At 48.7% G+C, this 27,927-nt stretch overlaps 1 protein-coding gene and 1 pseudogene across 1 annotated transcript; both read left to right on the top strand.

Annotated features, from left to right (window-relative positions):
* Positions 1–4,969: 4,969 nt before the first annotated feature.
* Positions 4,970–7,573, top strand: LOC121837920 (protein unc-13 homolog D-like). Its single transcript, XM_042293799.1, has one exon. It carries the CDS (start codon positions 4,970–4,972, stop codon positions 7,571–7,573), a length of 2,604 nt encoding a protein of 867 aa, XP_042149733.1.
* Positions 7,574–11,897: 4,324 nt separating this feature from the next.
* Positions 11,898–13,740, top strand: LOC121836058 (annotated as a pseudogene).
* Positions 13,741–27,927: the final 14,187 nt, after the last annotated feature.

Genomic DNA, 27,927 nt, shown 5'->3' with positions numbered 1-27,927 from the left:
GGCAGTTGACATTGCCACTACGGGCACACAGCTCTTCTGTTCTTTTGGCACACTTTCATCAACACCACCGATCGAAAGAGACAGCGACTAGAGTTGTGTGAGTAAGCCTGGTGAGCTGACAAAAAGAAATAAAACTCTCCCATCTCATTTGGAAGGTTCTATGGTACATATGTACTCAGTGTTCCATTCAGGTATTTCACAGTTGGAGAACATGGTGTATAAGATGTCTTTGTAAGCACTATTTCAGTTAATGTATAATCACATGTTGACATTTCTTTAGCGACCGTGCAAACACTTTTTGCCACTAGTTTACGGGATTTTTGCGGACATTTTGCAAGGTCACTGTTCAGCGTTCAGTAAATGTTCAAGTGCAAAACACGAAAAGGAATTGAACTACAAGTACGTTTTTAGGTCAAAGTGTCCTACTGGGAATACCCAAAGACTTCTTTTTTTTCGTGTGTGGAGTGTTGAATCACGAGACTATTAGGATTTGTCGCACCGTTTCATTTCAGGCTCTACGAATCCTTGTTGCACATAATTTTACGCTTTGAACTGGTAATTTTTTCTCTGTCTCTAGGAGATATTGAGATTTATGCAGATATGTCTTATTTCCTCTATCTTGTAAGTGTTTTGTTGAGGATATTCAACAGTAGTCTTTTACCAAAAAGCTATAAGCTTTGTCTATAATATCAACGTCAAATCAGCTTTTTTTTTGTTAAGATAAGGGAAAAAGGTAGTTCAGTTTCTTGATCTAAAAAAATATGAGACGTTTGCAAATCTCTGTAATTCGAAATTAGAGGGCAGCTCTCGAGGAGGAGGAGGGGAAGATATGGAGGGCAGGGTATGCCCCTCCACCTCCTCCGTACCCTTCCATCCTCCTCTCCTCCATCCGTCCTCCTCCCCTCCTCCTTTGCTCCTTCCGCTCCCCTCCTTTTCTACTCCCCTCGCCTCCTCCCATCCTCCCCTCTTCATTATCTACTCCGCCTCCTCCTTTCCTCGTCCTCGTCTTCCCCTCCTCCTCGTCCATACCCTCCCATGTTCCCAGTTTCCCCGCTAAATCTAGCTGGAAAATGACGCCACGTGACCTCAACACCAATTCAGTTTCCGAGCTAAATTTAGCGGGGAAATCATTCGTCATATGGATTCCTGTCACGCTACCCATGAACAAATTCAGTTTCCGGTAGACTGAGAGGGAAAATTTACGTCACGTGACCTCAACATCAATGCAATTCGTGCTAAATTTAGCAGAGCGGTTACGCCGACGGCGATGCCGCTATACGCCGCAACGGGCATTTAAGAGCTGCGCTCTAAAAAAGGAGCAGGACCGGAAAAAGACATAGTGTGGACTGAAGTGTTTTGAAGTGTCACCTGCTTGTTATTATGTAGTTTTATAGCGCAGCTCTCAGGCGCCCGTTTCCGGCTTGAGCGGCGTCGCTGTCGCCGTCGGCGTAACCGCGCGCTGCATTATGGGACGTTTTCCATAATGACGTCACACGTGACGTCACGAAGGTAACGAGTGACATCCCGAAGGTCACTCGTAAAGGTCACGACCTTCACGAGTGACGCCACGAGGGGCGAGGAAGGGAGAAAGGGGAGGAGGAGAGGGTTCGGAGGCGGGTCATACCCTCCTCTCCGTACCATCCCCTTCTCCTTCTCAAGCGCTGCGCTCTAATTCGGAATTACAGGGAGTTGGAAACGTCTTTCATTTATTTATCTTATGTTGCGCCATACGTTCTTCCTTATTTTCTCGGGAGAGGGAATATGTAATATGATATTTTGAATCGTTCGGAGATGACGCTGCTGTGCTGTCATGCAGTGGCTTCAGCATATGACGTCATGTTTCTGAATACAAAGAGGGCGCGCGCTCAGTGCACTTAGTTGCTGTTTGGGATTTCGTCCCGATCAGTCGTCTTATTCATTTCGTCTCGGCGCGGCCTGCTACGGCCCTCGCCGGTTCCAGCCTGAGCCAATGCCATGGCTTAGACCTCCGTGCCTCGGCGCACCGCGCCCATGGGCGGCTAGCTACGGCCGCTGTTCCCGCTTTCTTAGGCGCCGAACAGTCTTTATAGCCTCGGTCGATACTTAGGTGCTCGGGCATCCTTAAAGATTACTACAGTAATAAATGACGCACGATAGAGGAATCATGACCCTGGTGACTGCTTCACCGACTCATGTACTCGACAGTTAAAAATACTAATTCCTAGCTCAACACCTCCACGATTACGAAGTTTACACATATGTTGGTTTGTTCTGGCCAATATTTCATATACTGCATAATGCCTCTACGTGCAAGGAATGTATCAAGGAACGCCCCTCATTCAAGGAGTGAGAGGCGTACCAAATAAACCACTCCACCAATGGAGGATTCGTCACGGCCGTCGTTCTGGCTAATATAAATAAGGAGAGTGTACTGTAATTCACGTAAAAAAGTATTTGATAAAAAAAAATTGGGTTGTAACATGTGTCATAGCCTTCTCTATACTCACAAAGCCTGGCAGTTTGATGACAGAGCCATAGAGTGCCCGGTCGCAGATTGGGAGCACGAGGATCTGGTAGCACAGGGCATTTCTCGGGGAGTCTGGCATTCAGGGCTTAGCTTTTGCAGCGGCGAAGACCCGAAACATGGCTTTCAAACCCGACTAGAAAAGAAGCGGTGGCCCGAGGAACGCGAGAAGCACGAGCGAACATTCCATCGCTCTGGACAAGTGTGTTTCGGCGTCTCGCCGCAGCGGGGCGCCCGTTACATGACTCTTGTAAAGGGGCTTATACTCATGTGAGTGTATACAAAAAACTTTTTGTATACACTCACATGACTGGGACAAGAACAAGGTGGCAGAAGCGCCTTTATCAACTCCAAAAAAAGTATGGCTTCCTTGCAGAACCCTTAGAGGTAGTGACGGGCGAGAGGTTGGAGTCGAAAGTGAGAAGCAGAGTACGTGAGAGGGAAGTCTTCCAGTGGTTTGAAGCCGCTCAAGCGAAGCCAACGCTGCTGGTGTACAGTAAAAACAAGCAACTGATCGCGGCTGAAACCCTGCTCTATGACAACAGCTTGGGCAGCCGCCTTCTGTTCGAGGCGCGAGCGGGCGCTCTACGAACTCTGGTATACCGGGAGCGGTTTGACCCCAAGGTGGTTTCCACGATGTGCCGCGCGTGCAGAGAAGAACCTGAGACAGTTGAACACCTAGTGCTCTACTGTGAGTGCCTGCTGCCAACCCCACTGGTAGATCGCCGGCTTCACTCAGAGGCGATGCTAGCATATGCACTGGGCTTTAAAACGACGGCTGACTGAAACAACCCCTACACGGGCGAAGCAGACGACCCTCCACAAGACAGGCATGACATTTCTACCATGCAGTGCGTGCGAAGGACGAAAGCGCGTCTGGAACACTGGTGGAAGAAAATTTAGAACAGATAGCTTATAGTTTTTTTTTGGCTAGGGCACGAAGACTCTTCGAGCTCGCTCGGTATAAAGGGAAAAGCCGCATCATCATCATCATCATCATCATTGTAAAGGGGCTTGTAAAGGGGCTGTAGACTCTTGTCTGCCGCTTTACCTTTTCCATATCGGCAGCCGCGCCACATGACCCGTCCCCATCTCCCTCTGTTTGTGAGTGCGTGGGAAGCTCGTCGAACCACGTCGAACCATTTTCGCAGCCGTTGGGGCCACTTTGGGGGATGGGTTAGCCCTGGCTTAGCCGAACGCTCGGAGCCTTGCCAGTCTAGCTGGAGTCAGTCGCTTCCGGGGAAGAGCCGTTCAAAGACTCCTCTCCCTCACGTGTCAACCCTTCTGACATCTCCTCGCGGCTGGCGCCGAGGAGGCGGAACGCGACAATGTGTGTTTCGGACCTTCCGGGGATTTATCCGTCACTGTGGCGGGAGGAATTGGATTAAACGGCGCCGGATGTCTGCGGTTAAACAATCCAGAGATCGTCCAGCAGCCAATTTGCAGACCTTGGAACTGTTTCCCACCCCTTTATAGGACTCGAGTGTGGGGGATAATCGTCATCTTGCCGCTCCCAAACGTTAAGCTCCTCTTTGGGGAGAGCTCCGCTGGTCAGGTTGCCGTCGGTCGCTTCAGAAGCACCACCCACGGAATCCTCCATAAAATAAACCTGTTAAGTTTTCCCGATCTGTTTCCCCGACTGACTGGCTCGGACGTTGGACGCCAGCGAGGTGGCCACGCTACCCGAGAAACAAGGCTGGGCGTGGACACCTAGAATTATGTTTATACAGCCTAGAACTTGGTCTGCCTCAACAGGTGACGAGTCTCCCAGCTGTAGATGAGAAATTTTGCTAGTGCAGTACAGCTGCTAGCCTGGGGTCTTTAACGTGCATCACGCAGTAGTGATACACGATGGAGCTATAGGGAGTATTCACTGGCGGCCATAGCTGTGTGCGCGGATGCTGAGTGCGTGCTGATGGCGAGATTCCACAGTTCTTTTGCAACGTGCATTACGCACCATCAAGAGTGCCGGTCTTAGCAGCCTATTGATATGAGCTCGTTCTGAGCATGCGCTCTAAACAGCACCCACAAATGTGACGTCCAGTGAATACTCCCTGTACTCTGCGTCAACTATTTTGTGCTGCATTGTCAAGGCTAGTGTAGTTTCCACTGTGCAGCAGTCCTGTATACTGCTGCGAGAGCGCGTGACTTTGTCTTTTACGCCTCATTCGCTTGCTTTCGCGAAACTATTTTTGACTGAGTTGGTAAACTTTGAAAGCTGAGCTAGCTTTGACAAGGTAGCACAAAACTGTTGCTCGTGCAGAACATACAAATTGGCCTATCCTTTTTGGTAGCGCGCAATCTGAAACCTAGGATCGTCGATAATTGTGCTCACGCGCCATATTAATTTCTGAAAAGGTGGTTTGGGCCAGTCTGGTTCGATCTCAGTTTTCGCCGGTACCAATAGACGATGACGATTGCACGAGCTAGAGTGTCGTTGAATATAAGTAGTTTCGAAAGACGTGAATGAGCAAAATCAGTGTTCCAGAAAACCAGCACTCGAAGTCTGCGAAGGACGAAGCCTTGGACGCGGAGCTCGGGCAGATCTTCGAAACTATCTCCACGCAAGACTTCTTCTGGCTATGCGTTGAGTGCCTGTTACTCTCCGAGCGAGACATCGGAAAACCAACCAAGCCCTATGTAGCCATCAAGCAAGAGATGAAAAACTACGTGAGGACGGCATTCAAGGAGATCTTCCAAAGCACGAACGAAGAAAAACTCCTCGAAGCCGCTGGGAAATCTCCGGAAGTCCGAGTTGACTTACACGTCACTCTCGTCCAGGCAGAGGATCTTGTCGCCAAAGACGTGAGTGGCATGTCCGACCCTTTCTGCGTCCTTCGCGTCGGCTCTTCCCAAGCGCAGCACAGCAGCGTGAAGCATAAAACCGTCAATCCGTGCTGGAATGAAGCTTTTCAGATTCGAATCGAGGACCCGGCGAATGACGCTTTTTGCATTGAAGTTTGGGACAAGGACCCGCGAACCCTGTGTGGCGTTTGTCGGGAGCTGTATGACGTGCGTTCGTGTGCCTCCTGTTTAGTCTTCCTCCGGGAATTCCTCGAGGTGGTCTGCTATCGCAGCGCAGACGACTTTATGGGAAGCGCCGTCAAGACCATCAGCGAGATTCCCTGCACGGGAGGCGAGATGTGTCTCCTGCTGAAGGATAAGCGTAGGCAGGGAGCTTACGGAAAAATCTACCTAAAGCTTGGATTCAAGTGCCAGTGTACCAACCCCCCAAACGCGTGGGCTGTCTTGAAGTCACACTACTGCCTCAGCCTCGTTTTTCTTCTTCAGCATGCCACGGCGGTTCATCCTGACATTGCTCTTAGTTGGTGCGAGTGGGACGAGTGTCTTTCCGAAGAAGGCTTAACGTTGCTATTCAGGCACGCACTGAGCAAGGGCATAGTAGAGATCGAACAATGTTTTTGCCGCATAACGGCCCTAACAAATGTTTCAAGGTCGAACAAAGTACGAGTGAACTTCTCGGTCCTCTACCAGTTGCTTGCACGGATGAAATGGTTGCTTGTCGACGCGCACCACGAACTTGTTTCAAAAGCTCTCGAGACTGTCCTTAAGGCCCTCTCCAAAATGTGCCCGGCTAACTTCAGCGGGCTGCACGAGAAATTTAGTTTAGAAAAAGAGCACCAGCGTATGGACTTATCAGGGCTTCTGTTTTGCTGCGTCACAATCGAAGCTTTAAGTGCTATCGAGATAACCGACCCTGCGAGCACTGTGGTAAGGGGCGAAGCGGCTCTTTGGTACGAAAGTCTTGTGAACAGGGAAGACTTGAGATCCGAAGATTTTTCCTCGCTTTGTCAGTGCCTTGGCAACGTGCTTTCAACCATACAGGCGTATCACGAAGAAGCGGATAAAATCTTTAAGTCTGCATGGAACGAAACGTACAGTCAGATTGTGCGCAAGGAGCTTGATTTTTTTCTCTCAAGTACTTTCAAGCCTGGTTTGAGAAAATTTTGCTCTGAACTGCAGGACGGGACAAAAGAAACCGAAACCGGATATTCAGCAAAAATTGAAATGAGCCTTAGGGCATTTTATCGCCTCCACGACTTTCATCGCACGTTGAACAAGATGCTACCAGTTGAGAGAGAGAAACTTGAATTGGATACGATTGAAGAGTGGTTTGGATCTGAAACGGTGATGCTTTGGTTTGATTTCGCCAAAGTCCCAGTGTCTGGATGGATCTCAGAGTCCGTTAGCAAAGACGACATGTCACCTCTTGCTCGTGACATCAAATACGGTACCGCAGTTCGTGACACACTGGACATTTTTACCACCCGTTACGTCCAATTATGGGAAGAGCTCCAGTTCCGGGACTTCCGCTGTGCCCTCGCTTTCGCGACATGCGTGGGCGAGGGCGGTCTGCAATTTTCGAAGTGTCTGGCCCATCGAATCTCAGCCGAACGATATTTTGACGCTGTCGGGGAATTCCAGATTTCGAGACAGCTGTGCGTCGCTATCAGCAGCCTGACGTCCATGTCATTCTTTCTACAGAACACCCTCGCTCAGTTGGAACTTTTTCTGTCGAGGGACTCAGGTCTCGCTCCCAATGCGAATCAGATCGTTTCCTGCTTGGAACTGGCGCTCGACGAGACGCTCGCAATTGTAACCCGCGTGTGTTCCGAGGCCGCGGATAAACTGAAACCCGAACTTTGTGCGAGCTTGTCCCAAGTTGCGAACGCGAGCTCGGAATGCATTCAGGAGAAGAAACTGTACTTGTTGCAACATTACTTGGACACTCGTATCAGGATGCTTGATGAGCATCTCGAAGCGGTCGCGTTTCGAATGATTCTGCGCTTGCTGTGGAAATGTGCCTTGATGGCGGTTCGGGCAGAAGCTGCGTCAGTGCAGGAAGACTACCTCTGCCGAATCACGACGGCGTCTCTCAGCTATGTCGGCTTACACCATGCGCTATTGAAAATGAAAAGCGCGTTTGACGCCGGAGGGCAAGGTCTTCCCGTAGAGGATATCAATACCAAGCTGTACTTGGAGCTTGAGGCGCAGTTAACTAATATCGTTGATGCGCTAGGCAGCGGCGGCGCCGACTCAAGTACTTAGCCGGCGCACCAAGCAACCTCGTAAAGAAAGACTACGCAATGAAAAGTGCTGTTTTTTCTTTTTTTTGTGGACGGAGGGGCTGTATCCATACTGTCTGCTTCTTTTTAGTTTCAAAACCTTTCCTTATATTTGGCTGGGCTCTGAAGGTCACGGAAGACAGTACAATTGATTTATTCTTATATATGCCGTGTGATAGAGGGACTCAAAAAAGTGGCGAGACGAGCACGTAGCTTGCGATGTTCATTCATATGAAATGTCCCTTAGAAAGGTTGGCGAAGACGCAATAAAGAAAGCGCTTCAAGAGGCAGGACTGTGGTGTCCTCGGTTTCTTGCGTACCTTAAAAGCTGTTTTTTGAAGTCGTTCTCCAAGATCAGGCAGAATGGACGAAGACCCTGAATTGCGGAAGAACACTGATATAAACGTTTTGGCACAAGTTGTGTTAAATTGTTTTGCTATTACTCTTGAGCCGGAGTCACAGTGCTTGTACATCATACAAAAGACAGTGTGCAGACATCAATCACAGCGATATTCGTGGTTGGAATGCCGCGTGCAAAATTTTCTTTGAACTCGTTGCCATGCGACATTCGAAACACGAATCTCGTGCGTTCAATTGCGTTGAATGTTGTTTGCTGACTATTTTTTTATGATGCATGCACGTTTGCACTGTTTAAAAAAAAGCCGCAGTTTACACGTTCTGAACCACAGTCCAGCCAGCGCTCGCTCGCAATCGCGGCCAGCCAGAAAGTGCGCGTGCATAGCACAGGAACACATCAATGAAAGCGCCCTCATACGCTTTCATGCAAAGGTGTATAAGCGGTGTGACCCGGGCTTTAGAGTGCAGTCTTGTTTTAAATACTTCAGGACTCGGCTGTGAACGTTCGACGAGGGTTGCTTTTCATAACAACCCGAGTCACGACACAGGACGGCTGTTGAGTGATGGTGTTGGTTTGCTGCTTTAGTCAAATCGGACCCGTTCTGAAATGTGATATGTGTAAGAACGTTTTTGATAGTTAACAGACATTACGTCAGCACTACACGGACGGCTTAAAAAGAGTGTGGGAGGTGGTGTCGTACAGATAAAGGAGTTCTTTTTGAATGGAGATTGAGCTCTTATGGCCTAGATTTTAGAGGTGTCAAATCAATAGCTCGCATTTTTCTCTGTCACACCGGACTGGTTATAAACCCTCCGACACAATTTACTTAACGCAGGTTTGTTTGTAGTAATCTAAATAAAAAACTGCACAAACTAAATATAATAAAATATTCATATTAGGTTTAAAATACATTATGTAGTGCGTGTGTGGTATACAAAAAAGGCGAAATCGAGCAATCCTCTTTTTTTTTGATCGAGATGAGGAGAAGGTAAGACAAGAAACAACCCATGTGATTGAACATGACTATTTTCCAGAGGAAGCATATTTTTTGCGTGCTTTGTAGGGATTACGATATTATTTTTCATGTTCATCCTCCTAACTTTAATCCTCAATTCAAAATAAAAATGAGAAATCATGGGGTCATGACGTGCTTGGGGACTGGTGCGATGACTCCAATTTTCCACGTGCTTTTAAGCACACCATGGAACTTATCATTCGCAAGTGATGATGAGGAGAGGCCTTCGCGCATAACAATTTAAATGGGCGGTGCAACGATATTCAATTGGAATGTTTTTTTACTTTACACGAGCTTACTGGCACAAGTGGGACTCAAGGATACTCGCACGCAACGCCACTGGCCAAGAAACTTCTTTGTTGCGGTGTAATTTCAAGGGCAAAAACAATCATTTTCACTCAATCTCTCCTTTGAAATTGTGATGACGTAACGTGGGGATCGCAGTACACCCCAATGACGGTATTTGAGTGCGGTTCATAGATTGGACCCGAGCATTGCGTGGGCACTCGAATTGGGGTCGTTGATAATTACTAGCTCGAGAAGCATTCGGGTAGTGGTCCGTGTCCGATCGCTGGAACGACGACAATAGCCGAGTCATAACAATGTCTGGAACTCAGCGCGTGTCCTGTGCCTTGCCAAACCAGCGCGTGGCTATGATCTACATTAGCGGCATAAAATGGGCTCCAGATCACGTGGCCGCTTGTTCTGGCTGCGAGTTGAGGGGGTGAACGCTGGGGTGAACGCTGCTCGTTTTTCTTTAATTTTTTTTTTGCGGAGACTTCGATTGCTTGGGGTGAAAAACAAACCCGTGTTTTATAGGTCATTAACGTCAGGGATCCATTCTTAACGGTTCTTGCGCAAAGTACAAAAATTATAACATCGCTCCTTTAATTATCCGCAATCCGTATCCGAACCGCACCCGCAAAATTCGAAACCGTATCCGACCCTCAATCCGCGCATTTATTTTACGTCATAAAGCGTGAATAAAAAAAAAAAAAAAAAGCATCTGGATTATATTTTATAAGCCGTCTGCTTACCTCTGTACAAAGACCTCTTCGTGTCAGAATACGGTCAAAGCCATTTTATCGTATTTTGTTTTATCGCATATAGAAAATAAGCGATCATCCTTCCTGAGACACTTCGCATCTCTGGAAAGATAATCGCAGTGATGAGATCGTCTGGGAGTCCGTTACACTGACACTCTGTCAACAAGATATGCTCAAAATGAAAGGACATTTTAATATTTATTTTCCTTTTTGCTTTGTAAAACCCACTTCAAGCAGACGCATATTTTATAAACATAGAGTTTAACGAAGGACTGACTAATAATATCGTGTCATTTTATTTTGAACAAAAAAGAAAGTGACAGAGGAAAAGCGCTCGCTCAGTACAGCAAAGTATACTCGTGTATATGTGGTAAGGCGCGAGTATGCCGTTTGAAAAATATTACAATATTCGATGATGACAACAACACCTATCAATTGCAGTTGTAAACACGAACCCTCAACTGCATGCTCGGAACCATATACTTAAAAGTAACTCAGTGCCAACTTTCCGGAGAAAGAAAACGAACCCACGCGCAACGTTTCACTTGTCGAGCTTGCTGTGTAGAAGAAAGAGAGTATCTTAACCATGGACGGTTTCAGACTGGTTCGCCACTCTTAAATTAATACCCGCTAATGAAAAGTCTCTTTCCGTTGGTACACTCGATGCTAAAGTGGCATGCACGAACTGCGCTACAAGAATGAGGTACGGAAACTGCGGCTGGCGCAAATTCCACCACTTCAGAGGATCTAATTCATTCTCCTCAATCTACTTGTAGGCGAAAAAGCCACTTGCAGGCTTCCTCTACTTTCTTGTGGCTTCTACGTGTTGGTTTTTTTTTCTTTTTTCCCAAAGAACGTTTTACGCTCTTTTCCTGCCAAACTAGAAACAGCTTTCACTGGACGACTGAGGCTCCGACATTTTTCACTTTTTCTAGGGACAGCATTTTTGGTGACATAGAACGTTCTAAGCGATCTTTGGTGAGAATCAAATATTTTTTGACGTAAAGAACAATTTTCTCGCCAATTGGCACCTCTTATATAAGCGAGCAGTTTGCTCCCGCATTAAACTCGACGATTCGCTTTATAATAATACTCACTTATTTTTAATGTCATTGCTCCTATTTACACAAGTATAGCCGTTCCTGACATTGTTTCAGTCCCGCTAGCGTTCGATAGATAACTGGTGCCCGTGCAAACATGAGCACTTTCCCGTCTTCCATAACTCGCTCGATGTGGCCACCAGGCGTGACCAGCCGACACCAGCCGACACCAGCCACACCCCTTCCCTTGGGGTAGTTAGTTGTCTGAATATCGAGATGAACGTCTAATGCAGCGTCCTCTTCTTGTGTGAGAGCGTGATGTGTTGCCACATCCCTCCTGTAGCCAGTCTTGGCCATCTCCATCCGTAGGATTCACTTCATCTGTGACGGTTCGAGAGGGCTCATTTGGGCAGGGTATGAAATCTGTGCACATAAGGGGTTGGCTCGGTGGCTGTGCTACAACACAGGCCACTAATCCGCTTGTCTTCGCCATGCAGGTTTTTGCTTCCTTCATCTCCCACGTGCTGTTTCCTACACTGCTGACTGCTCTTTCGGATGGCAGTCCGGGCTGTGCACTCCTCTCAGATAGGCACAGCGTGAATGGCTACTCTCTGCTGTCCCACAGTGAGTTACCACCTCTGGCTGCGCCTCCACTGGAGCACTGGATCCTCGACCAACCATGGAAGGCACAATCGACACCAACACGTCCAGACGCCGCAATTACAAAGCAGCGACGACCACCGGCGGCGCTCTGTGGGCTCGGTGGCTGTGCTACAACACAGGCCACTAATTCGCTTGTCTTCGCCATGCAGGTTGGTAAACCGTATGGTCTTTTTGCTAAGAAATCTACCAACCACTTTTTGGTGGAGCTGTCGAGCCCGCAGTGCTGCCTTGCCGTCTGTGCTGAATGCGTTCATGTTGTCCGTTTTTAGAGCGCAGCTCTTAGGGGCCCGTTCCCGGCTTGAGCGGCGTCGCCGTCGGCGTCGCCGTTGGCGTCGCCGTCGGCGTCGGCGTAACTAAGGTCATCCCAAGGTCACGTGACCCCCAAGGTCACGTGACCCCTCCCAAGGTCATCTCAAGGTCACGTGACCCCACGTGACCCCCTGAAGGTCAAGTGACCCCTCGAGGTCACGTGACCCCTTCTAAGGTCATCTCAAGGTCACGTGACCCCAAGATGACCCCACGTGACCCTTTGAAGGTCACGTGACCCCCAAGTCACGTGACCCCTCTGAGGTCACGTGACCCCCGAGGTCACGTGGTCGCCTCCCTAAGGTCACGTGACCCCCGAGGCCACGTGACCCCCAAGGTCACGTGACCCCTTCCAAGATCATCTCAAGGTCACGTGACCCCACGTGACCCCCAGGTCACGTGACCCCTCTGAGGTCACGTGACCCCCCGAGGTCACGTGACCCCTCCAGTTCACGTGACCCCCAAGGTCACGTGGGGGTCACCTTTGGGGTCACGTGGCCTTGAGGTCACCCCCAGGTCACGCCTTCCCGAGATCACGTGACCCCCTCCCCGAAGTCACGTGACACCCCCCCCCCCCGGAGCATTTTAAAGAATGAGGGGAGGAGGAGGAGAAGGGGGAGGGGTCTACCCTCCCCTCAGTACCCTTCACTCCTCCTCCTCAAGAGCTGCGCTCCAATTCGGCGTTACAGGGATTTGTAAACGGCTTTCACTTTTTACTGCTGCTGTCAGGCGATGTAGAGACAAACCCAGGGCCTGACAATGCCGTGCTTGTTGAACTGCAAAAACTGTCTGCCGGTCAGTCTCAATTACTTGCTGAGGTACAAGGCCTCAAATTCTAACTGCAAACAGCCGACAAAACAATGTCTGAACTCAGCAAGCGAATGGGCGAATTAGAAGGCCATTACCAAAGCCTTGCAACTGTACGGACTGAACTAGAGACAACCCGAGCCGACACCGCCCAGACGGCTCGCCAGGTCTGTGACCTGGAGGCCCGTCTGGACGATGCCGAGAATCGCTCCCGCCGTTACAACTTGATTTTCTATGGTCTTCCTGATCCCACTGCCTCAGAAACGTTTGCCCAGTCGTAACAGAGAGTCATTCGCCACTGTTTTGATCTCTTCAACGTCACTTTGGACCCTAAAGAAATGTAACGTACACATCGCCTCGGGCGTTATACAGCTAACCAGTGCCGCCCAATAATTGTAAAGTTCACCTTTTTCAAAACCAAAGAGTTCATCCTTTCAAACAGCCCAAAGTTGAAGGGCACAAATTACAGCATTGGCGGAGACTTCTCTCGTCCTGTTCGTAACGCTCGGAGGCACCTTGTTGCGTTTGCTAAAACCAAATCTGTCGCGTTTTCTCTCCGCTACAAAACCTTGTTCATCGGTTCTAAACGCCATGTTTTTGATGAGGCAACAGAAACTGTAAAAGAAATAGCATAGCGATCACCCCGCTATCAGCGAGTAAAAGAACACCCTCAGACTACTGCCCGAACAAATCTTTCTTTTTCTGCAATCTTTACTAACATACGTAGTTTCCTACAGAAGCGCGAACTTGTGTCCAATCTTGTGTCGTCATCTGCCAGCAATCTACTGATATTAACTGAAACATGGCTGACTAATGACGTCACAGACTCTGAGGTGTTGGCTGATCTACCGAATTTCAACCTCTTTCGTAACGATCGTAAGGGCACTCGAGGGGGAGGCGTCCTTATTGCCGTTAGCCAACATTTGTCATGTTCTGCTCTCAAAATTATGTCTGACCTAGAAATATTATGGCTTATCTGCCGAGTAGCTCCTCAAACGGTTCTACTCGGCGTATGCTATAGACCCCCGCATAACAATCCCGACTTTCCCCTTAAGCTCAATAACATCTTAAGTCAACTTACCGCAGAACACCCCAACGCACAGATCCTCCTTTTTGGGGACTTTAACTATCCGAACGCTGATTGGATTAGCTCGTCAAATCTAACTGTGGGTAACGCAGAAACGAGGGAATTTATGGAAGTATGTCTCAACTTTAATCTCACTCAATGGTATCAGAACCAACACACATATCAAACCAATCTGCAAACTTTCTAGACCTAATACTAACAAGTCAACCGGACAGCTTATCATCCATCACTTTCCTCCGCGAAATCAGTGACCACAGAGTTATTCACGCTGTTTTCAAGTCTCTTCCGATAGCACGCCAAACATACAAGAAAACGATCCGTCTCTATGATAAAGGAAATTACGACGCCATAAATAATAAATTGACCACGTCTTTCAGATCTTTTGAGTCATCTTTTCACGACCGATCTATAAACGAAAATTGGTTTATTTTCAAAAGTAAGGTAAAAGAACTGGTGAATAAATTCATTCCGAAAGTCAGTTTTCGCGCCAATTGCCAAAAACCATAGTTCACCAAAACTCTGAAAAGACTAGAATATAAGAAAAAAAGACTTCCGTGCAGCCAGGCAAAGGACAACCCCTTGTGCGTGGGACAAATACTATGCAGCTGAAGACGCGTATCTGTCTGCTATCCAATGCGCTAAGCGCTCTTTCTTTCACACCGACCTACCTAATATCCTACTCAACAACACCAGGAAGTTCTGGCAAATTGTAAACCCTCAGCAGACGCACACTGTTTCCCTTAGAAAAGAATCGGGTGAAGTTGCTAATGATCCGGAGTGCGCGAACATGTTTAACACTGCTTTTTCATAAGTTTTTACCGAAAGACCGCACACGTCATTTCCCATGTATGTTACTAACATAGTGACAGCAATGGCCCCCGTCACTTTTTTCGCAGATGGCATTTCCTCTGTAATCGAAAATATACAAACTCTCATCATCAGCCGGCGTAGATGAAATCACCTCTAAATCCCTAAACAATACTAAGTATGCGAGCGCAGCGTATTTGTGCTTACTGTTCACTCAGTCCCTCACCACAGGCATCATACCAGAGGACTGGAATAAGGGAAAGGTCGTTCCAATCTACAAATCAGGTAACAAAGATTCTCCACTAAATTACCGCCCCATCTCTTTAACGAGCGTGCCTTGCAAAATCATGGAACACGTCATCTACTCCCAAGTAATACATTTCCTAGACTCTATTAATTTTTTTCACCCGTCGCAACACGGGTTTCGCAAAGGCTTTTCTTGCGAAACCCAGCTGGCTATTTTCCTTCATGATCTGCATGCTAATCTTGATTCTAACCTACAGACTGACGTGATTTTCCTGGACTTCGCAAAAGCATTCGACAAAGTATCGCATAAACGTTTGCTTCTTAAACTTTCTCAGTTAAATTTAAACTCTGACATGTTAAATTGGATTAAAGAATTCCTGAACAATCGCTCTCAGTCTGTTCTTGTTAACAACCAGTCCTCTCATTCACTTCCAGTTACATTAGGCGTCCCCCAAGGATCCGTCCTTGGTCCCCTCTTGTTCCTAATATACATTAACGACTTACCGCTTCATGTGTCTGGTCATATCAGTATGTTTGCTGACGATTGTGTTATCTATCGCACTGTGACTAACATTTCTGATCAATAATCTCTCCAAGATGACCTTAACCACGTACAAGAATGGTGTGACGACTGGCTTATGAAGCTAAACATTAATAAATGCAAACTCGTGTCCTTTCATCGCCGCCGTAATCCCCTTCTCTTCCCTTACGCTATCGCTAACATGCCCGTAGAAATCGTAGAGCCATAAATACCTCGGCCTCACTCTGTGCAACGATCTATCCTGGCGCACGCATGTTACTAATGTTATCTCATCTGCAAACAAGACATTGGGATTCTTAAAACGTCACCTCCGTCACGCCCCCCAACATGTGAAATTACTCGCCTACAAATCACTTATCAGGTCGAAGCTGGAATATGCGTCCGCAATCTGGAGCCCGCACCAAGTATATCTCATGAACGCACTTGAAGCAGTTCAAAATCGCGCTACTAGATTCATTCATCCCTCGTATTCATATAACGTCAGCATATCCTCCCTGAAAGCAGAATCAGGCTTGCCTAGCCTCTCTACCCGTCGTCGCATCACCACGCTTTCCTTGTTTCACAAGTTCTATTATTCTCCGCTTGGTTTCATGCCTTACATCGTGCCGCCGGCACGCATTTCTCAACGCACTGGTCATCCGCTCCAAGTGGCACGCCCACGCGCCGGTACTGTCACATTTTTTCCTCATTTTTTCCTCGAGCAGCCTCAGACTGGAACGGCCTTTCCCCCAACATCGCTGCCGTCACCTGCCCATCAACTTTCATGGACAATGTAGCATCTCATATCTCTCTCTGAATATTTATGGAACCCAAGAACTGATCCATCTGTACCCACCCCTTATGTAATACCCCCTGATGGGGGGTCTTTAAGGTAATAAAGTGAAGTGAAGTGCACTTTGCTTGCACTACGCTTTGGCCTGTGCCCACGAGATATGAGCGTGGCTCCGACGTTGGACCCTGCACGGTACCCCTGCAGGGTCCAACGGACGCCGTTTCATTCGTCGTAGGCCGACAGTTGCTTGAGTCGGCAATCTGCTTCAAATTTTGTTGAGCTGCTCTACGTCTGGGATGGCTGGTCTGAGAGGTCGTTTCGGAACAGGAGGTTCTGACCGCAATCAGCGTCCCATGAGCGGCCCGGATGGGATGTATCTATTATTTAAAGGGGCGGTGCAACAATTTTTGTACTTTGCGGAAATACCGCTTAGAACAGATCCCTGACGTTAATGACCAATGAAACACGCGTTCGTTTTTCACTTCACGCAATAGAAGTCCCAGAAAAAAATTAAAGAAAAACGAGCAGCGTTCACCCCCTCAACCAACACCACCTGGGCCTGTTTTCTCGAAGCGATGGTAAACCCATTTTGGTAAACCACGGTGCCTAGGAAGGGGTACTGTAATAAACGGTTGGATATAGAACAACAATAATTATTTTTGATTGGGCAATAAGATGCGCCATCTATCGGTGAAACGAGCCAGTCATTTTGTTTATCCTCTTTTTCCGCTGGTTGTCATCGATCTATACTCCGTTCCACCTTCAGTCTGAGCGCAGTGGACGCCACAGGCCATCCCAGCCGATCCAGCACCGGGAGAAAATCGCGTGACCTGCCGGTTGGGCAAAGGGACACAGGGAGCTCAAGGTCACATGACACTCTCCCCACGCTGGATTGGCTGAGATTACTCCTAGCGTCCGCTGCGCTCGGACTGAAGGTGAAACGGAGTATAGTATGGTATTTTAAGTCAAAATATAGTAATGTTGTACTTGAAGACCGATTTATTTGCTTCCGATGGTACGAAGAAACTTTAGCTACTATGCTAGAGTTTGTCGGCGAATATTCGAAAATGTAAGAAACATTTCCTTCAATATGTTTCGCCATAAACAACGCATAACTTTCCCGTGTTTCTTCCAGTCTGGCAACGCCGGTGCTGTAGTCTCGTTTTCGTTCCTTGCGACGCACGTTTCTGCGATTCCTGCTGATCTCAACTGTTCGCCCTCTCTTCCGTTTGCCCAACCGATTCACCGGTGACGAGAAGCTTAGCTTCTCGTCACCGTTGAATTGCTGGCCACCGGGGATATGTAGAAACCTCAGTGCTGTCGGCATACTGTCGGCGCACTGTGAACAAAAAAAAAAAAAAAAACAGTACAATGTCTTACTTGTTCACCCCGAACGAAGACTTTATTGAGGATAACCCCCTTTCTCCGCAAAGTAATCGCTGCTCACGATTTGGCGTGCATAGTGCAACAAAATAAACGTCTTAGTATGAATATGTACCAACACTCATTCGCAAAACATTTTTTTTTACTCACCATAAAAACACTTGCAAGGCTTATGTACCGTCACATGTCTTGGATCCCGGACTGCTGAAGAGTGATGCGTTCGCGGAATGCTGCCGTCGGTTAGTTTAGTAGTCCCTCTGAACTATCGCTTTGCTTGACGTGCTAATAGGTTGATGGTGAGTCATTAATATAACAGCCACATCGAAGTGAATGTTCACCAGAACCAAGCAGAACTATTAGCCCTCATTAAGCGACGCCGCGGCCATTTTGCTTCTAGGTACTGCTCCTCCCTCGGCGCCCCTGCTCTCCCAGTCACGTGACCTGGAATTCCCCCTTCTAGGGACAATAGTTAACTTTAAACCACGGTTCGCGTTCGAGAAAACGGGCTCGTTTTCTCGAAGGCCTCGGCATGGTTTCTTCTTCCTCTATGAAACGTCATCACAGTCGGATCGCGCTCGGTCGGCTATTGGACCCGAGCCGGACCTTCGACGCGCTGATTGGCCACGAGCCGCAGCCGAACACTGACGCAGCACTCGTGCCCAATCTCTCGCCTCGATCGATCTGACTATGATGACGCGTGTGGAGGCCTGCCTCAACTCGCAGCCAGAAAAAGCGGCCACGCGATTTGGAGCCGATTATATGCCGCCAATGTTGATCATAGCCACGCGCTGGGGCTTGGCAAAGCACAGGACACGCGCTGAGTTCCAGACATTGTTATGGCTCGGCTATTGTCGTCGTTGCAGCGATTGGACGCGGGCGACTACCCGAATGCTTCTCGAGCTAGTAATTATTACGAGCCGAATCGAGTGCCCACGCAGGGCTCGGGTCCAATCTATGAACCGCATTCAAATATCGTCACTTGGGTGTTCTGCGATCCCCACGTTACGCCATCAAATTTTGCAAAGGAGAGATTGAACGAAAAGAATTGCTTTTGTCCTTGAAATTTTACCGCGACAAAGGAGTTTCTTGGCCACTGGCGTTGCGTGCGAGTAGCCTTGAGTCCCACTAGTGCCAGTAAGCTCGTGTATAGTGAAAAACATTCCAACTGAATATCGTTGCACAGCTCCTTTAAGGGTGTAGCCCAGGGTGTAAGATAGACAGGTGAGGAAACGAGAGCCAAATGAGCGACCGGATTGTGTCCCCCTCGGTTTTCTCTTTTTCTGTGGCGCCATCTATGTGGAGCACCGCGAACTCTCACTCCGGGTGGGCAACCGGTGTCGACCGCCTAAACTGACGGAGATGGTTTCTCGTCGATTTTCAATGGAGGACTGTCGTGCTCTCGGTTTATTTTGCGCACTCTCCCATAAAATTCCATGCAAATCTGATTCCGATTTTTTTCTTCTCGCCGCAGCGCCATCTGTCGCAAATCGGCGGTACCCGCAAGCAGACGAGTACACAATCCTGTCACGGCGCTACGGTATGCTTCTATGGGCCGTTTCCCCACCTGTCTATCTTACACCCTGGTGTAGCCCGATACGAAAGCAGGGGGGCTATGTTGCGCTTTTTGCACTCCCAGGAGACTTGGAAGAAGGAAGTGACGTCAACGACACAGCAAATGCAGATTGGATGTTGACAGAAGAAAACGAAATCAACACCCAATCTGCGTTTGCTGTGTCGTTGACGTCACTTCCCTCTCCCTAGTCTCTTGGGAGTGCAAAAAGCGCAACGTAGCCCCCCAGAGTCACATAAGGGTGTTTTGTCCTGTCCATGGAGGTTTTATCAATTTCAGAGCAAACTCCGCACTCCGTTACTTTGTGGATAATGGGGCTACGAGGTAACGTGTTGGAAGCCATATTATTTAGCAAACCTGGCGAACTCAGAGGTTGAAACTCGTGAAAAATATGGGCCATTGTCCGGTAGGACAACTTCTGGAATTCTGTGTCGAGCGAAGATAGACTTGCAGTGGGTCCCTACGACTTGAGCGATTATGTTCTCCAGGTAAGATATTTATGGATATCTGCTGAAATAGTCGGTCACAATCAACCACTGGTAGAATAAATCCATGGCCACCCGTTACCAAGGTCTCTCAGGGAAATCGGTTGGTTTTAGCGGCATTGTTTTGTTCGTTGATGCCTCGATGCAACTGTGACAGCTCTTAACTGTTCCTTCAATTTCTTTCTTTATTCCTGGCCATCACGTTGTGTCTTTAGCTCGCGCTTGAGTCTTATCAATGCAAAAGTGGCTGCATTTACATGAATGCGACCGTAGCGCATCAAGTCGAGATTTCACGATTTTGATTGGTAGCAGTTGGGTAGAAGAGGAAGAAGTAAGAAGACAGGCTGCGTGTCATTGGTCCCCGCTTGATTCGATGCGCCACGATCGCATTCATGTAAACGTAGCCACTGACCGTCGTGAACAAGACGCAGAATTTCAGATCTTCAAGATGCGGGCACGAAGATTCTAGCAGCGAACATGTGGTGAACGGGTGACGGAAAGGATTGAAAGGCTTAACTTTAGTGTCGATCGAGGTCAAGCCGGCAGTGCCCTTTTTTTTTCAATAGTTTTGGATCTGCAGACATACTGAGTTCGTTTTCTGGCTATCTATCAGCCATTTTAGGCTGGAGCTGGCTGCTGGTATGGTTGACCTTACTAAAGAAACGAATGCCTCATCCTCTTCTTCTAGTTCAGATAATCCTTCCAGGCGGAGAGGTGATTTTGAAAGTGTGTCGACTGTAAGAATCTCCTTTCCTGGAACGTAGGTTATATCGTAGGTATATCTCATCATGCGCATGCGCATTTGCTGAAGTCCTGGAGTAAGGACGTGTAACGACTTGGAGGAAAACATACTCACGAGTGGCCTTTGTGTCAGTCTCTAATTCTTGCTTTTTCCCGATGAGATAGTCGCTGAATTTCTGGCACGCCCACAGTAATACAAGGCCTTGTTTCTCTATTTGTGCATAACGTTTTTTTGTTTCAGTGAGGTATCTCAAAGCGTAGGCGATAACTTTGAACCTACCATCGTCTTTACGTTGACAGAAGATGGCACCGAGTCCAAACGATGTGTCATATGCGGTCACTACAATTTCTATCTTGGCATCGTAGAACCCAAGGACCGAATTGGAAGACATTACTGTTTTCCATTTGTCGAAGTTGTTTCTCTGAACTAGAGTTCCTGTATAGGCTCCCTACGGGAGCCAGAGTTGCGCGTTCATCCCCGTAGCGCCCCTGCACGGCATGTTGATCCTGCTCCTCAAGTGACTGAATTCGGCGAATAGTTGCGCCGCGCGTTCGAGGCGCGCGGCGCGCTCGAAAGTAGGGGAACGTACTGTCGGGGCGCGTGCAACGTCTTCTTTCCTGCACGGCATTTTATCTGGATCCTTACGTGATCGGATCTCAGCGAATAGCGGCGCGGCGGCACGTGGAAAGCAGATGCGCAATTCTGGCTCCCGAAGGGAGCCTATTAGCGCCGAGATGTTTCGGTGGCGCCCTCTTATGGTTTCCCTCCGTGATGTCACGACTGGGATTTGCCTCGCCGTGACGTCACCAGTTGTTATTCTGGCTACTTACCATCGGGTGGGACGACGAGTTCGATGGTGTGTTTAAAAAGCACAGTAGAAGCTAGGAGCCATCGCAATCCGAAACTAACACCGTCAAAGTTGACAATCTGACAGTGCTCATATGCCCATGGTTTGGCCAATCGTGGAAAGCTGACCACAGCGACGCTTTTGGCCGCGCACATCGCTAGTATACAGGAACTCTACTCTGAACTGGTCCCCAAACAAACTCTTGCTTTTTGGAAACCATCGAAGTGAGTGGCTGCAGGATTTCAGCGAAGCTGGCAACTAGCTGAGCAAGGTAGGTCGACATTCCAAGGGCCCTCTGCAGCTCTCTCCTCGATCTAGGCGATGGCATGTCCATAACCGCCTTGATTTTTGAGAGCTCGGGTCGAATTCCCAGACTATCTATTCGGTGAGCAAGAAACGTGAGTTCTTGCGTCCCGAACAAACATTTGTCCTATTTTGAGTGTGCCCCTACACTGCATATCCTCTGGAGCAGGTTTCTTAGTATTTCATGGTGTTCCTCTTTGCTGAGACCCCTGATCAGAACATTGTCCCTGAGGCAGAAGACGCCGCTGACTCCTTCGACGATGTTTGACAGTTGTTTTTGAGTGCTCAGGAGCAGACGAGATTCAGAATGCGAGTCTGTTGAAGCAAAACCATCCGAAAGGCGTGATGAACGTGTTGAATATCTTGCACTGGTTGCTCAGGGGAATCTGCCAGAGCCGGAATTAGTGTCAAGTTTGGAGAAGATTTTAGCCCTTTGAAGGAGGCGCGAAGTATGCTCGTATGCTCGACGAACGGGATGGGGTGCCACTCTCTCAATACGTAACGATTCATTTACGTGAAGTCGACGTATATACGCACTGCACCAGTCGACTTTGGTACAATAACCATGGGTGCGCACCACTTTGTTAGGTCGTTAACGTGGGAGACAACGCCAATGTCCTCCATTCGAAGAAGTTATTTTTTGCCTTCTCATAAAGAGGGATTTGAACACGAAGAGGCGAGTTTAAGGCTAGCGGTCTTGCGTTCTCCAAAAGCTGCAAGTGGTATTTGCCATGGAACCTCTCCAAGCCTTTGAACAGTGATGGAAATTCGACGTTAGGGTTTACTGTCGTTTTGACTTTCTTGATTGATGAAAGCAACTGAAGTCCTTTGAATAGCCGGCTTTCCTAGAAGGGTTATGGTGACATCTCTGAGAACGTAGATGTCCTACTCGGACACTCTATCTTTGTATACGTCATTGCAAGGTGTGCAACACCTTCCAACGACAGTGTTTTTCCATCTGGCCCACGAAGCTGGCGAGGTGGCTTCTGCAGTATCGACCGCGGTTCAAGCTTGTTGAAGCCTAGCTAATGCTGGGGGTTTACAGTTTCGTCGGCGCCTGTGTCAATCTTGAATTTCACTGGCTCGGACTGGACAACAGATCTACCTCCCAATTATTCGCTGACGGAGAGCGATTCATATCACGTCCGCTCGCTATCGCGTCCGGAAGTGGAATCCCTTGGCCACGCTTGCGTTCGCTCGCCGACGCGCGTGGCATTACTCCGCCCTTTAAAAAGAGGATCGTCTCGATGCCACATGAAAGAGAAAAAGAAAGCAAGGCAAACAAAATAATAGAAAATACGGAGACTGGCAAGACACAGTCCTATCAAGCGTTGTACGGGATCACAGTTCACAGTCTTATCGTGCGTAGTACGGCTTGAGGCGCGCGACATGGACGACTTCATGTCGTGGTGGACGGCGTGTCGCTGTTCTTGTTCCGCCGGGCATCACCTGGTAGTTCAGCTCCCCGAGGCGACGAAGTACCTTGTATGGTCCAAAATACCGTTTCAGCGGTTTCTCACGGAGGCCGCGGCGACTGATGGGCGTCCACACACACACCCTGTCTCCGGGCTGGAAATGGAAGCCTCTGCGACGAAGGTTGCAGCGGCCCGCGTCGACGCGTTGCTGATCTTGAATCAGGAGTCGGGCGAGCTGGCGGACTTCTTCTGCCCGTCGAGCAACATCCTGGGCGTCGTCGCTCTCCCCGTCAGCTGGCCCATGCGGCAGCATCACGTCTAGCACGTTCGTTACCTTCCAACCATGTACCAAATGGAAAGGTGTAAATCGAGTGGTCTCTCGAACTGCCAGGTTGTAGGCGAACGTGACTTAGGGCAACACCTCGTCCCGCGTATTGTGTTCTATATCGACGTACATAGCGACCATGTCGGCGATTATCTTGTTGGGTCGCTCCGTCAGCCCGTTGGTCTGCGGGTGGTACGCGGTGGGACGACGGTGGCTGGTGTAACTGAGCCGAAGAATTTCTTGGGTCAGCTGTGTAATGAATTATAATCCGCGATCTGTAATCAGAACTTCGAGAGCGCTGTGCCGAAGGACGATGGACTCCATAAAATCTTGGCGACTTCAAGAATGGATCTACTTAGTTCCTAAAGAAAGGACTTTTGTTTCTGCATACCGCGTGATATAGTCTGTGGCGAAGATTATCAAACGATTTCCTAGGATCGACGGCAGAAAAGGAATAAGTAGGTCTATTCTGATCTGGTGAAACGGTGCAGTTGGCAAAACAATTGGCTGCAGCAGACCAGCCGGCTTCGTCGGCGGATTCTTGCGTCGCTGGCACTCGTGGCAAGATCGGGTGTAGAGGTGGACGGTTTTGGGGAGCTTGGGCCAGTAATAATTTTCACGAATACGGGCCAGTGTCTGGCTGTAAACAAGCTGCCCCGACGTCAGATCGTTGGGACATGCTTGAAATACCTCCTCTCAAAAAAATTACCGCATCTCTACATGGTGAATGATGTTGATTGGGGCGAAACTCGGGTGGTGCTGATGATACTGATTTTGGTCATAGGTAGTGCTGATGGTGCCGTTTTCATTCATGTCAGTAGTCAGTAGGAGTGAGTGAGAAAATGTTTTATTTTCAGGTGGGGTACCTGTTACCCTTGAAACTCGTCATTGGCTACAGGGGGAAGGGAAGGAGGGATTGGGTTTAAATGTAAGTATCAAGTCCGGCGGACTTGATGAACTCTATCAGCGAGTCTAAAATTGCTTTTCTGTGCTCGAGGGTGCCGTCTGGAAGAACCCATTCCTTTAGGCAGGATGGTCTTTCTTGTGGCGGTAGAGCATTCAAAGCTAGTTTCCGCTTGATGTCACTTTTGGGACAATCCCAGATGATGTGTTTGATGTCTGCCAATATTTGACAATGATCGCACATGTCAGTTTCGGAATCTTCCCCGTTGTTGCTTTTTCGGAATTTATATTTCAAGGCCGGTGTCATGGCGGTTCCTGTACGCAACTTTCGTAGGCATACACGCTCCCACCGACTGTAAGATGTCGATGGAAGGGGGTGTTCGTCTGGCCTGCGTAGATCGGCCTGCGTAGATCGGATTAAAATGACCGATGGGATGGAAACTCAGAGCCCCTACTCTTCTTTTTCTTCTTTTTCTTGATACTGATTTTGGTGGCACATTGATACTTTAGACCCATGTTGTTGTAAAAAGAACTATCTCCAAACTCCGGTCTAAAAACATGCTTTTCGTGCAAGGCTCGTCAAATTATGAGGCGCTGGAGAAATGTAGCCTTCTGCGTTAAGTCCTTATTTCGAACTCTTTTGTTCGCCTTCCGCCCATTGAAAAGCATGCGGGAAGGGCCTTAGAACGCACCTGGTATCGCTGCGCCGCTACGTTCTTCCGCAACAAAAAGTTCGTCTGCTTTCCTCGCCGTCACCATGGCAACGAACGCCGAATGAATAGAAGCACGCACGGTACCGCCGTGTGAAGCCAGCAACAGCTGACGCCATTTTACGAACGCCGTCTGCTCGCCAAAGCCGAACGCGGTGTGTCAGATCAACCGCCTCCACCGGTGCGCCGCTAGCAAAGACGAAGAAGCTGAGACACGCCGACGGCGATCGAGCAAGCAACAACACCGCCGGACGACTGCAACGGCGGCATTTACCGCTCATTCACACTGGAAGCGGATCCGCATTCGCAAAGCGATTGCGAACGCGGTTGTATAAAGATTCAGTTCAATTGCACGTGCACCCGATGACATCAAGTGCGCGTGCAATTGTACTGGATCCTTATACAACCGCGTTCGCAACCGCTTTGCGAACGCGGATCCGCTTCCAGTGTGAATGAGCGGTTATTCGGATCAAAGGCCGCCTTCACCGGTGCGCTGCTAGCAAAGACGACGAAGCTGAGGCACGCCGACGGCGAATGGGCGAGCGACAGCACCGCGGGACGACTGCAACTGCGGCATTTAATCGGATCAAAGGCGCGAAATAAGCAAGAACAATTTTTATTTGAATCATAACACCCGATATCCAAGTTGGGGACCACATACGTTTGCTGGGTCTTTCCTGTGAACTTTTTACAGAGAGACGGGGTGCCGCATTCAAAACACAGCTCCGTTTGCAAAATATGGGGGCCCTGAAAAAGGACCGTTTAGACCGCTACCAGAACCTATAACTGACGTAACGAGCAACTTGACGAGCGGTTGGCGCACAAGTAGTCTTTATGCATGCAGGCGGGTGACGGGCTCAGCGCAGCGGATCCCTCGAAGTCACCAGGGCCGTCAGAATCCTCGCTTTGCAGCTTTGCAGCAGCTGTGCATGGGCGCCGCCATAACTGACCTTCTGTTTTTGTTTCCTCTTATTTCGTTTATTTCACTTCATCATTACCATAGCAGGCCAAGTTATTGCCACATTATATTCAAAGCTGGGTCCTTTTCTAAATCATCGGCCTTTGTAGAGGATCGGCAACTAAAGTTTCAGTTGCTCGGCATCTCGGTGAGACAAGAGAAGGTCAGCAATGGCGGCTGTAATTTGGCGCGTGTGTAAAGCGTCTGTAAGGATCCAGTACAATTGCACGCGCACTTGATGTCATCGGGTGCGCGTGCAATTGTACTGGATCTTATACAACCGCGTTCGCAACCGCTTTGCGAACGCGGATCCGCTTCCAGTGTGAATGAGCGGTAAATGCCGCCGTTGCAGTCGTCCGGTGGTGTTGTTGCTTGCTCGATCGCCGTCGGCGTGTCTCAGCTTCGTCGTCTTTGCTAGCAGCGCACCAGCGGAGGCGGTTGATCTGACACACCGCGTTCGGCTTTGGCTAGCAGACGGCGTTCGTAAAATGGCGTCAGCTGTTGCTGGCTTCACACGGCGGTACCGTGCGTGCTTCTATTCATTCGGCGTTCGTTGCCATGATGACGGCGAGGAAAGCAGACGAACTTTTTGTTGCGGAAGAACGCAGCGGCGCAGCGACACCAGGTGCGTTCTAAGGCCCTTCCCGCATGCTTTTCAAGGGCGGAAGGCGAACAAAAGAGTTCGAAATAAGGACTTAACGCAGAAGGCTGCATTTCTCCAGCGCCTCATAATTTGACGAGCCTTGCACGAAAAGCATGTTTTTTTAGCCATCCCGTGTCCTGTTTTTTTTATCCGTAACATGGGTCTAAAGTATCAAACTGCCTTCTTCTTTTTCTTTTTGTAAGAAGACAGATGGGATGGCAACTCAGAGCCCCCTATTTTTTTCTTCTTTTTCTTTTTCTCAATTTTTTTCATTTTTTTTTTTCATTTTTTTTTCTTGCTCTCGCTGCTGAACTCACGAGCAGGAGCTCGTGAGCTCCTGCTCGTGAGCTCACGAACAGGGGCACGCCAAACGGCGGACGGACATACGGACATGGCTAGCCCCTAAGGAGCTTCGCCCCTAAAAGTCTGTCGGGATTACAAGCAGCCACGGCGAGTTGTGGTCCTCGAAGTTCTTTTTATTAGCAATGTGCTCGACCAAAAGCGTCGCTGCGGTCAGCTTTCCACGATTGGCCAAACCATGGGCGTATGAGCATTGTCAGATTGTCAACTTTGACGGTGTTAGTCTGGGATTGCGATGGCTCCTAGCTTCCACTGCGCTTTTTAAACACACCACCGAACTCGTCGTCGCACCTGATGGTAAGTAGCCAGGATAACAACTGGTGACGTCACGGCGAGGCAAATCCCAGTCGTGACGTCACGGATGGAAACCATAAGAGGGCGACACCAAAACATCTCGGCGCTAATAGTGTACACCTTGTCGAATGGCGAAGGTCGGCAGGGCTCGTGAGAGAACACGTCGCACTGCACTCCCACGCCCTTCCAGGTGCTCGATTAATGCGCGCACCTCAGGATCGTCTCGTTGACGTCGTGCTGCACGTGCTGGCGTCAGCAGTAATAACGTTTCTGAAGCAAATCCCTAAAACAAATGGCATCTTACACGCGCGTTCATCAACGCTTTGTTTTGGTTATTTACTTTGAATCTTTTATACCGGAAAGGCGTGTGGGCGTGGCGCGTGAGACAACATTCCTTGCATTCTCCTTGATGCTTGGGTAATTTAGCAATAGGTCAACTAAACTGAAACGAAATATAGTTGGTACATGGTCAATGACGGTGGTGAAACCGGTTGAACATTAAAGGATGACACAGAGGCAGGACAATACACACACAAAGCTGCAGTGATGATGGAGAACAACTTGAACATTAAACAATCAGACAAATATAGAAAATCAAACGATAACACAGGGACAAAACAATCATTCAATTTAGAAGGTGCGCGCTGCAGTCGCGCTGACGTCAGTGATTGCGTCGTAAAACGTTCATAAAAAGGGGTGTTTACTCAAAAT

The sequence above is a fragment of the Ixodes scapularis genome, unplaced genomic scaffold, assembly GCF_016920785.2.
Source record: "Ixodes scapularis isolate PalLabHiFi unplaced genomic scaffold, ASM1692078v2 PGA_scaffold0__279_contigs__length_252992795, whole genome shotgun sequence".
In the NCBI taxonomy this organism is placed as follows: Eukaryota; Metazoa; Arthropoda; class Arachnida; order Ixodida; family Ixodidae; genus Ixodes; species Ixodes scapularis.
The sequence above is the reverse complement of the archived record's forward strand: the minus strand, read 5'-3'. Positions and strand labels throughout refer to the sequence as shown.